Below are 11440 nucleotides of genomic sequence, written 5' to 3' on the forward strand. Positions count from 1 at the left end.
TGAACAACTATGGATATTAATGGTTAGTACCTATATGGTCCTTACTAAATGCCAGAATCTGTTTTAAGAGCTTTATATGTATTTTCTCATTTAATTGTTACAGCAACCCTATAACATATCATTACTATCATCCTCCAAAGTGCAGAGAAGTTAAGAAACTTTCTCATGGTCACATAACAAGTAAGTTATAGGGATGATGTGGCTAAAGTGAGGATCCTTAATCACTGAGGTAATCAGCCAGGAGGCCAAAGGCTGAAGCCCAGTGAGTGAGAGTGATGGGAAATAATGAGGCAGGAGAAGTAGGCAGGGGCCAGACCATGTGGGACTTTGCAGGTCAAGAGGACAATGAGGAATGTCATTCTCAGTGGTTGGAAGCCTTTGATGGCTTCAGCCAGGAATGAAGTGATCTACTTTTATTTTACATTTTTTATGAGTCCCAACAGGAAACAAATAGGTCATCTATTTTTAATTTTTAAAATATTGCTCTTGCTGTTGTATGGAGATGCTAAATGAGGTGAGTGTGGCCCAATCAATGTCCATTCACCCCTTTTTCTTTGGTATCAGGACTCTATCCAGCTAAAAGACTACATTTTCCACCTTTCTCACAGCTATGGGTGGCTACTAAGACGGAAGAGGGAGTTTTTTTGGTGGGACATTGAGAAAAGCTCTCCAAGAAGAGGGTGAGGAGGGAGACAGCTGGCTAGAGTCTTTTTTGCCCTTTTTTCTAGCTCCCTTACCTCTTGCCTGGAATGCAAGTGTGATGACTGGAGCTTCAGCAGCCATCTTGGAACATGGTTGGGGGTAACCATGAGGATGCAAGCTACACACCGACATAGTAGGATGGAAATATAGAAGAAGAATGGGTCCTTGGTGACAGTAAGCCTACCATATCAACAATGGATTGTCAATCTCCATATATTTTTATGTGCTAAGAAGAAAATCCCAACAATTTCTGACTTAGTGAAACTATGCTACTTCCAGTTTCTATTCCTAGCAGTGAAACCAGAGAGCAAGAGTAACCCCAGGTTGGAAGGGTAGTACAAGGGTCCAGGTGAGAGTGCTAATGAAAACTAAGAAGAAATGCTATATAGCAGGGAGCTGCCAGTTAAAATCAATGAGGAACACGGGCTGCATGTAAGACAACAAAGAATGGTGGGAATTGCGGCAAACTGGAGAGTTCATGCCTCATCTAAAGTCACAACACAGCTCCAGGTATTGTTAACACACCAGATTGTATAATCTCTAGCAAATTATGAGAAGGGTAACTGCCATTTCATGACTGATCCCCTCGTGCCAGGCATAATGTAAGACACTTTAAACGCATCATTTCACGTAATCCTCACAACTGTAGGAAAACACCCTGTTGCATGGCCAGAGTGAGGGCATCTTGAAGCAAAACCACCATGATGATGGATATTTGGGCCCCACATACCAAGCTGTTCTACAGTAAGATCTTTTAAAATACCTGTAGTATAGATAACCCTTCATAAAGATGCTTATCCAGCCTCTCCAGTGGTCACAAGTCTTGGCAAGAAAGTGTGAAGACATGATCAGCTGTACATGTTTTATGCTAAAAGCTTGATATATTAAGAATACTTTCTGGAGGGCAGGTATGGGAATCCACGGTCTTGTGGCTACCTGAGATACGGTTCCTGTTTGTATGTCCCTGTGAAATTTCCTTCTGCAAGACTGGATTTGTCGGACTCCTTTTTTGGCCTCTCAGCTTCCTCAGCCTTCAGCGATAGATTTGCATAGACCTGTTCACCATGGAACAGCAACCTCACGAGTTAGGTATTATTAATATCTCCATGTAACAGGTAAGGAAATTGGAAAACAGGAAAGTCAAGAACTGCCAGATTTGTTTTTGTTTTGTTTTTTTTAAAGAGAAACCATAAATCCAGATTTTATAAACTATTTTCTGATTTTTAAATGCTGTTCCAAGAACATATTAAAATATTCTTTGAGTCAGACAAAACACATCTCAGAGTTTAACCCACAGGTACCAGTTTTCAACTGCTTCCATATGGAAACAAATCTTCAAGGAATACAAGGCTCTGGGTATAGTAAACATTTGTTACTTCTTCTGTCTGCCTGGAATATTTTCCTTTGAGAAGGAGCCCCTTCCCCCACTGATGGGGTTACCAGTCACAAGTACTCTCCACCCACACATAGGGATGAGCAAGTGGGTCTCAGGGAATTGCTATGCATAGACAGGAAAAAAGAACTACATTTTTTGATAATTCCAAGCTACAGAAACAAAATAGTCATTGGTCATGATATGCAGAAAGCCTTTATGAAAATGAAACCAACACAGATGAGAACAGAGCCAAAAGATAGCAAGAAATAGATTCCAATATTATTGCATGAACCCATGGATCTAGCAGTGCCTGAAGCTTACTCAATCCGTTGGGCTCTTGTTACATGAGCCAACAAACATTCTTTGTTCTTTTAGTCTGGTTTCTACAAATTATAATTTAAAAGCTCCCAATTAGTATACTGAGCAACAGAATTTCCAGACTCATGGAAAAACGTGCAATCTCTCTCTCTCTCTCTCTTTTTTTTTCTAATTGAGGTATTTGTAGGGCTCCCAAGTCATTTTTACATATATATAGTAGTGAGGACAGGACAATACTTTAGATATTTGCAAAACAAGGTTCTTTTCTGTTTTGGCAACTAACTTGCTGTGTGACACTAGGCCAGTCACTTACCCTTTCTGGGCTGTGGGAGCTGGTCTCTAAAGATGGCTCCCGATGAGTCACAGCTCCTGGCGTTATGCTCTTATGTGGTTCCCTCTCACACTGAATTTGAGTAGCTCTGTGACTAGTTTTAACCACCAGAATACAGCTACAGTGACACTGTTCAGTCCTGGGTCTAAATCTTGAACAATTTCCACGTTTTATGTTTTTGGGGGAGCCCCAAGCCACTATGTAAGAAATCTGGCTACACTGTCACATGGAGAAACCATGTGGAGAGACCCTTAGGCAACAGACAGGGGCCTCCAGATGATTCCAACCACAGCTGCAGAAGAACCACCCAGCTGAACCCATTCAACCCAGATAACTAGTAGATATAATAAAATGATTTTTATTAGAAGATACTAAGTCTTGGAGTGATTGTTAAACAGCAGTAGATAACTCGAATGAGTCTTTCTTTGCCCATCTATAAAATGTTACTAGATCAGTCTCTTCCAAAGGGCTTCTGACAAATTAATGAAAGATGTTGCAACATCTATGTGTTAAAAATACCAATAAATAAAGCATCCAAACATTTTTCTCCTTTAAGATGGAATAAAGATTCCTGAGTACATGATGAGTGAGCTCAAGGGTCAGTTTGTGGGGGCAATCAGGAAAGCACGCCATGCCCCAACTACTTCATTACTTAGGAAACACCAAACTGCACAATAATTCTGACTTTCATATCTTACAATGTGAGGTTTTTAGTCCTAGATTAGTTTAATTTATATCCAAATGGACCATTGGCTAAAGATGAAAATGAAAAGGGTAATAAAGGAGGAGCTCAAAATAATAATTCTGAAAATTCTTCCTAAATCCAAAGAAATGAGTGCTTCAGTGTTCCCATTTTATGAATGAACAAACTAATGAAGAAGGTAGAAAATCCTTGGCTGAATGTGAGAATGTGAGAGGCTTTTTGTCTTGTTTTGTTTTGTTTTTGGTAGATTTGTTTTCTTGCCATTTGCTTCTTTTCCCCTTCTAGTCCTCATGATTCCAGTTATCCGAGAGTTCTGGTTATTAAAGAATTCTGAAGCTTCTCTCTTGTGTGTCTGAGCATACCTCATCTCACTCTGTGCCCCTCTCAGCTGCACTTGAACCGAGGTACTTCTAATCTCTCAGTCTCAGTTTGCTCATGTGTATAATGGGGACAATAATATCCACCTTGTTTGCTTTCAGAGCTGGTGGGAATGGATGCTGTTCCTCTAAGTTGTTATATGATCTGCTGTGTTGACAACTTAGCACAGTGGAAAGCAATGAGGACTAGGACTGAAAAAGCCTGAGTTCCAGTCTCAGCACTGCCACTTGCTCTGTGACACCCCGAGCAAGCTGCTTCTTCTCTTTGAACTCGTTTCCTCACCTGTAAGAACTGGCTCTTGGAAGACTTCAGTAGAGAAAGGAGGCCCAGGAAGTGTGCTCAAGGAGAAGTACCATGATTGCTGTTACCACCTGTAATAGTCCTGCCCAATGCCAGACTTGATTAAGAAAACACAAACTTAGTGTCATCTCCTGCTCCCCTTCTGATATGGTTTGGTTGTGTCCCCACTTTAACCCAACAGGTTAGATCTGTAACCATTTATCATGTGTCCTTTGTGAAAGCAGTATAGAGCTGGATGATTTCAGGTGCAATCTGAGTTTCTTCTTTTAAAAGGTGAACTCGGCCGCGTGTGGTGGCTCACGCCTATAATCCCAGCACTTTGGAAGGCCAAGGCAGGTGGATCACCTGTGGTCAGGAGTTCGAGAACAGCCTGGCCAACATGGCAAAACCCATCTCTACTAAAAATACAAAAATTAGCCAGGCGTGGTGGCGGGTGCCTGTAATCCCAGCTACTAAGGAGGCTGAGGTGGGAGAATCAATTGAACCCAGGAGGAGGAGGTTGTAGTGAACTGAGATTGCACCACTGCACTACAGCCTGGGCGACAGAGCAAGACTCCATCTCAAAAATAAATAAATAAAGATAGACAAATAAATAAATAAATAAAAGGTGAACTGATCCACATTTATTGCAATGACTGATACAACTGAAATTGCTTCTGCCATTTACTTTTTTGTCTTCTAATTACTGTGCTATCAGGATATTTCTTTTTACCTCCATTTCTGCTTTTGATGGATCATTTATGGGGTGGGGTTTTTTTTTTTCCATTTTTTCCCCCACTGATTTGAGTGTTACACTTTCTATGTTTTCCTTTCTTCTCAGAGCAGCACTACCTGACAGCATTTTCTGCAATGACAGAAATTTCTATACCTATACTGTGCAATATGATAGTCACTAACCAACCACATGTGGAAAATGAGCCCTTGAAATGTGGCTAATGGGATGCAGAAACTAATTTCTTTTCTTTTTCTTTCTTTTTTCTTTTTCTTTTTTTTTTAGACAGTCTTACTCTGTTGCCCAGGCTGGAGCACAGTGGTGTAATCTTGGCTCACTGCAACCCCTGCCTCCTGGGTTCAAGCAATTCTCCTGCCTCAGTCTCCCGAGTAGCTGGGACTACAGGCATGTACCACTATCCCCAGCTAATTTTTACATTTTTAGTAGAGACGGGGTTTCACCATGTTGGCCAGGCTGGTCTCGAACTCCTGACCTCAGGTGATTTGCCCGCCTCAGCCTCCCAAAATGCTGAGATTACTTACAGGTATGAGCCACCATGCCCAGCCTGAATTTTTTATTTTATTTCAATTAATGTACATATAAAAATAACCACATATGGATGGTGGCTACCCTATTGGCAGCACAATTGTACAGATTACTCTTAATTTTTAATTCACACACTTAAATTTATATATTTCTGGAAGCATCTAGAATAATCCAGCAGTATCTGTGTTATGCACTCCCACCCTGGAACTGACAAGAACATCTGCAATATTATGGCCAGATGTATGGAGAGTTTCTCTGGACCAGACATTGCTTTGAGTTTAAAAACACATTTATGGCCAGGTGCAGTGGCTCACGCCTGTAATCCCAACACTTTGGGAGGCTGAGGTGGGCGGATCACTTGAGGCCAGGAGTTCAAGACCAGCCTGGCCAACACGGTGAGACCCCATCTCAACTAAAAATACAAAAATTAGCCGGGCGTATGGCACGCACCGCACCCATAATCCCAGCTACTCAGGAACCTGAGGTGGGAGAATCACTTGAATCCGGGAAGGTGGAGGTTGCAGTGAGCCGAGATCATGCCACTACACTCCAGCCTGGACAACAGAGCAAGACCCTGTCTCAAAAAAAAAAAAAAGTTATTACCCCAACATTATGAGGTAGGCTCTTGTATTATTTACAAACGAATAAAGTGATCATCAGAGGGGTGAAGCAACTCACCTAAGGTCAAAAGTAGTAAGTCCAACCTGGACAACATAGCAAGATCCTGTCTCTACAAAAAATTTAAAAATTAGCCAGGCATGGTGGTGGGTGCCTGTAGTCCCAGTTACTCTAGCAGTTGAGGTGTGAGGATCGCTTGAGCCCAGGAGTTTGAGGTTACAGTGAGCTATGATCATGACACTCCACTCCAACCTGGGTGACAGATGGAGACCCTGACTCTAAAATAAAAAAACGAAAAACGCTGTAAGCGGCTGTGGCTAGAATGAAAGCCAGGCTGTCTGGGTCCACAGTCCCCACTCTTGACTGCTCCATTATAAAACCTTGGTGCAATGTGATTTCACTCTGTTCTCTTGGTTCGGTCCCTTCTTAGCTTTGTTGGGCAATTTTTGTGCAGAGGGAGGAGTTCCATGGGTGAAGGAATCATTCCCCACCTCCACTTCTGCTCATCCCTCTCCCCTGCCACTCCTACCCTCCAAGGAAACAAACCCTTGCCATTCCCTGGCTGGCCTGTCCTTCCTGTTCCTCACCACTAGTAAACATCCTGGAAGATGTTGCTCAGATCCTGCTCTGTCTTCACCCCCTTTGCCCCTCCTCCCTCATTCCTGAGGTTTTCTCTCAGAAAGGAAGGTCTTTCCAGGCTATGTGAAGCAATCGAGGTGAAAGTCCAGGATTTGTTTGCCATTTCCTGGGTTCCTCTTGCAGCAAAAGGAACCCAGCCAAAGGGTTCACAGCTTCCACCCACAGGTTCCACTGCAGGTTCAGTTGCAATGGACAATAAAACTAATGGACAATAAAAACAAACAAACAAATGTGAAATAAAATAGTAATAATAACAGGTATCATGTTTGGAGACCTCCTCTGTGCAAAGACTTTATGTTCCTTCCCTCAATTCATCCTCATAACGACCCTAGGTGAGACTGCTGCAATTATTCCATCCACAGATGTGGAGGTTAAGGCTCACAGTGTTCTCACAGCTAGGCAGCAACAGGATCAGGATGGAAATGCTGACCTGCCTGCCTCCCAAACCCATGTCCTTAAGAGCTCTGCTGCACTGACCTTCCAGCAAGAAGAGTCAATCAGAGATAGGTGGGGTGGGAGGCAACTGGGGTGCAGGAGGCAGAGGTGGAGGGGAAAGAGCGCTCAGGAAAACCCCAAGGGATAAAGCATGGTGAAATGATACTGTGGTATGCGACTGTAGATATAAAGGAGCACCTCAAAGGAGTCGGGGCCATCAGGAAGACAAGGAAGAACATTTCCTTTCCATGGTTCCCATCATCTGAGTCAGTCCCACCACCTTAGCATGACAGCAAAGGCCCTTCATGGGCTGGCCTAACTCCTCGGCCACTTCGCCTCCTCCCAGACCCTGTCACTACAGCCCACCACACACACACCTTGCCAACACATTTGCTTCCAGCACATACTGTACGCTTTCATGCTGCTCCACCTCCGCACGTGCTGGGCCTCCTACGTGCACTGTCCTTGTTCCCCAAGGAAAGGGTCCGTTTGTTCCTCTACACTCCCTCTTCAGTCCCAGGTCCTGTGCCACCTCCCCAAGGAGCCTCCCGGTATACACATCTGTTATTTGGCATCCACTCCTCATCTTCCGTTGCAGGGAGCCACCCCTTTTCTTTGTCTCACAGTCTCCTGGTTTGGGTGGAGATGACCGCCCCCACCTCCACCCTCAGCGCCCAGCCCCAGGGTGGTGTCCATGATCCAGATCCAACCAATCAGCAGATTCCTGGGCCCTAGGCAGAGGTGAATAACACGTGGGGGAACCTGGCCCAGTGAGAGTCGGCCCGAGTGTGTTTGCTCACCGGGGGTGCCAAGCTGGTGGTTTACCTGCCTGGAGCCACTGGGGGCCATCTTCCCCATGAAGGACTCCTGACAATATGGTATGAGCCCCTAGATCCAACTGTACCTGAAGCCATAGACTTCAGTGACCCATAAATACTCATCACCAATTTCTCGATTTTCTGAAGGTTGTCCTGTCATTTTTTTTTTAATCTCAGTACCCAAGTACCCTTCATATCAGCAGACAGTAATGTCTGCTTAGCGCCTTTCATTGGAAAAGTTTGAGGGAGTCCCTGAACAATTCCCATGCATCTTCCTCAACTCTCCACTGCACTCCCTTTGCTTGGTCACACTGCAAGTTCCTTTATGAGCCTTCCATATTCAACTAAGGAGGGCAGGGATAGAGACTGACTCGTCCTGAGCCTCCGGGGCCCCAGCCCTGCCCTGACACCCAAGAGGAACTCAATGAAGTTTCTGCTGAATGAACAAATGACTGGATAGGGGACCAGGGCTATTTCACCTCATGGCATTTCTGGGGCTGTGTCAGATACCTCTGAACCTAAACTAATTCTACACAGCAGCCAGAAGGATCCTGGGAAAACCTAAGTCAGGCCTCATCACTCTTCCACTCAGAGCCCTCCAAGGCTCCTATTTCACTCTAAGAAAAGCCAATGTCCTCACCGTGGCCTTCAAGGCTCTGCAGGATCCGCCCTCTCTCACTGGGCTCCAGCCACACTGGTTTCTTGCTGTTACTCTCACTCCAAGCACGTCCCAACTCAAAGCTTGGTACCCGCCAACCTCTGCCTGGGAAGTCCTTTCCCTACACGCCAACGGTTCCTTCCCTCCTCCCTTCTGATCTTTGCTGAAACATCCCTTTCTTGGTGAGGCTGTCCCTGGCCTTCTACGTAAAATTCAACCTCCCTGTAGCATCTAGCACTTTGTATCCCCTTCTCCACTTGTTTTTTCTGCGTGGCACTTCTCATCATCCAAAATAACTATATAGTTTACATATTTTTTGGTCTCCCTCACCTGAAAGTCAGCCTCAAGGGAACAGGAGTGGTTTGTTTCTTCTCAGCTGTCTCCCTGATGCCAAGGACAGTTACTCAGCACTCAATCAACATTTGTTAAACAAATGAATGATTGAGTGAATGAATGAAAAAACAAATGAACTGTGAGGATGTAGGAAATCCAGAGAGAAAGGATCTTGGCTCATGAACATCTGAAAGGTCCAGGGCCTGGAAGTGGCCATGGACAGGAAGCAGAGTAAAGCCTGGTCCTCAAATTAAGATGGCTTAGGCTGGGCATGGTGGCTCATGCCTATAATCCCAATACTTTGGGAGGCTAAGGCAAGAGGATCGCTTGAGTTCATGAGTTCAAGACCAGCCTGGGTAATATGGTGAAACTGCATCTCTACCAAAAAATACAAAAATTAGCCAGGTGTAGTGGCGGGGGCCTGTAATTCCAGCTCCTCAGGAGGCTGAGGTAGGAGGATAGCTTGAGCCTGGGAGGTGGAAGTTGCAGTAAGCCAAGACTGCAAGACTGCACTCTAGCCTGGATGATACAGCCAGACTTTGTCAAAAAGGATGGAAGGAAGGAAGGAAGGAAAGAAGGAAGGAAGGAAGGAAGGAAGGAAGGAAGGAAGGAAGGAAGGAGAAAGGAAGGGAAGGAAGGAAGGAAGGAAGGAAGGGAAGGGAAGGAAGGAAGGAAGAAAGGAAGGAAGGAGAAAGGAAGGGAAGGGAAGGAAGGAAGGAGAAAGGAAGGGAAGGGAAGGAAGGAAGGAAGGAAGGAAGGAAGGAAGGAAGAAGGAAGGGAGGGGAAGGGAAGGAAGGAAGGAAAGAAAGAAAAGAAAAGAAAAAAATTAAGGAGAACAAATTAAGATGGCTTGACCTAAGTTTAGCAAGTGTGCATCCTTTCTATTAATTACCTGTCTAAACATAGGTTGTATGTGAAGATGTCCCACACTGGAGGAAATCCCTTAATCCTCTAAGCCCCTCACTGTGGAGGGCAGAGCTTCCCAGAGAGAGAGTCGGGGGCAGTGGGAGGGGGAAGAACCCAGGTTTGGGATGCAAGTATCTCCAGCCACAAGTCCCAGGCCTCCTGTTGGTGACACTACAGCACTGTCTCAACCAGAAGTCACAGAGCACTGTGTCCCTCCTGCACCAGAGACCTGCTGTGGCTTTCCCTGAAGCTCCAGGGAGAAGCCAGAAGTGAAATTGAACTGTATGAATATCCTCTTGCAGAAGGCTGGCTTCCAAATGTCCCAGCTGATACTTGGAGCACCCACTATAGCCAGTCACTCTCCTAAGTGGCTGTATCTGTACCAGCTGGCTTACTCTCTAGTCAATCCTATAACAACCACTATTGTCATTCCCATTTTACAGAAATAACAACCACACTGAGAGGTGAAGACATTTGCCCAAGGTGACACAGTTTGTAAGTGACATAGCAGGAACTTGAACTTGGGCAGTCTGACTCCAGAATCCCAACATTGGGTGCAATATAAAATAAAAACTCACATTCACTCACCATTTACCAGATATAGGTGACGAGCTGAGCACTGTAAGTTCATTTTTTCACATCATTCTCACGGCTGCCCTGTGATAAGGGTATTTGAGCGTGACCAGAGAAGTTGGCAGACTCTCCCAGGTCAAAGTGGAATGGTGGAACAAAGTGAGAGGAATTGGGGCTAGAACCCAGTTCTGCCCCCAAAGGCTATAAAGAGAGCCCAATCCCTGGTCCCTGTTGTGAAGTGAGCAGTGTAAGAATTCTGGGGAGGACAGAGACCAGCAGCTGTGACTTGTGCCTCCCCCAGCACCAACACCCAGCCCTCGCTCTGCCCATAGAAGACACTCAGTAAATGGCTGTTGGGTTGACTTAGCAGGAATAGGAGGCGCAGGAGCAAGGGGCTAGGGCTAAGCTGAGTGTCCTTAAGAAGACTTTGACCTCTCTGGGCCTCAGTTTTTTCTCAGGCTCTGGGGCACTGTGATGTGGGGGTTAAGAGGATGGACTCTCCAGTCAGAGACAAAACTGGTCACCAGTTTTACCATCAATCCACCATGAGAGGCCATATGGCACAGTGGTTAGGAATGCAGACTGGAGCCAGAATGCTGGGGTTCCTTCCCAGCTTCTCCTCTCCATAGCTGTGTGACCTTGGGGAACTCACCTCACATCTCTGGGCTTCCCCATCTACAAATGGGATAATAATGCCCACCTCCTAGGCTTACCTACATCATAGCCAGTGTTAGTTCCACAGAACGACTCAGAGCAAGGTTTGAAAAGATAATTCAGGGTTGGGCGTGGTGGTTCACGCCTGTAATCCCAGCACATTGGGAGGCCAAGGCAGCTGGATCACGAGGTCAGGAGATTGAGACCACCCTGGCCAATATGGTGAAACCCCTTCTCTACTAAAAATACAAAAATTAGCTGGGTGTGGTGGCGTGTGCCTGTAATCCCAGCTACTCGGGAGGCTGAGGCAGGAGAATTGCTTGAATCAGGGAGCTGGAGGTTGCAGTGAGCCGGGATCATGCCACTGTACTCCAGCCTGGTGACAGAGCAATCATCTCAAAAAAGAGAAGAAAAAAAGAAGGTAATTCAGGTTATGACCCC

General features: G+C 45.3%; 1 protein-coding gene across 4 annotated transcripts in view; it reads right to left on the reverse strand.

The window, feature by feature from the left end:
• Window positions 1-11440, reverse strand: part of SLC2A10 (solute carrier family 2 member 10) — a 42386-nt gene that overhangs the window by 12487 nt on the left and 18459 nt on the right. The window contains exon 1 of one of the 4 annotated variants that reach the window (XM_017877892.1): window positions 7435-9136. The exons of 2 other annotated variants lie outside the window; for them this stretch is intronic. In XM_017877892.1, the coding sequence (XP_017733381.1) occupies window positions 7435-7477 (43 nt within the window). In that variant the 5' untranslated portion in view covers window positions 7478-9136. Of the gene's footprint in view, window positions 1-737; window positions 4417-7434; window positions 9137-11440 lie in introns of those variants that run through there. One more of the 4 variants, XM_017877891.1, reaches the window with a different exon arrangement.

The sequence above is a fragment of the Rhinopithecus bieti genome, unplaced genomic scaffold, assembly GCF_001698545.2.
Source record: "Rhinopithecus bieti isolate Rb0 unplaced genomic scaffold, ASM169854v2 scaffold_10347, whole genome shotgun sequence".
NCBI classification, from domain to species: domain Eukaryota; kingdom Metazoa; phylum Chordata; class Mammalia; order Primates; family Cercopithecidae; genus Rhinopithecus; species Rhinopithecus bieti.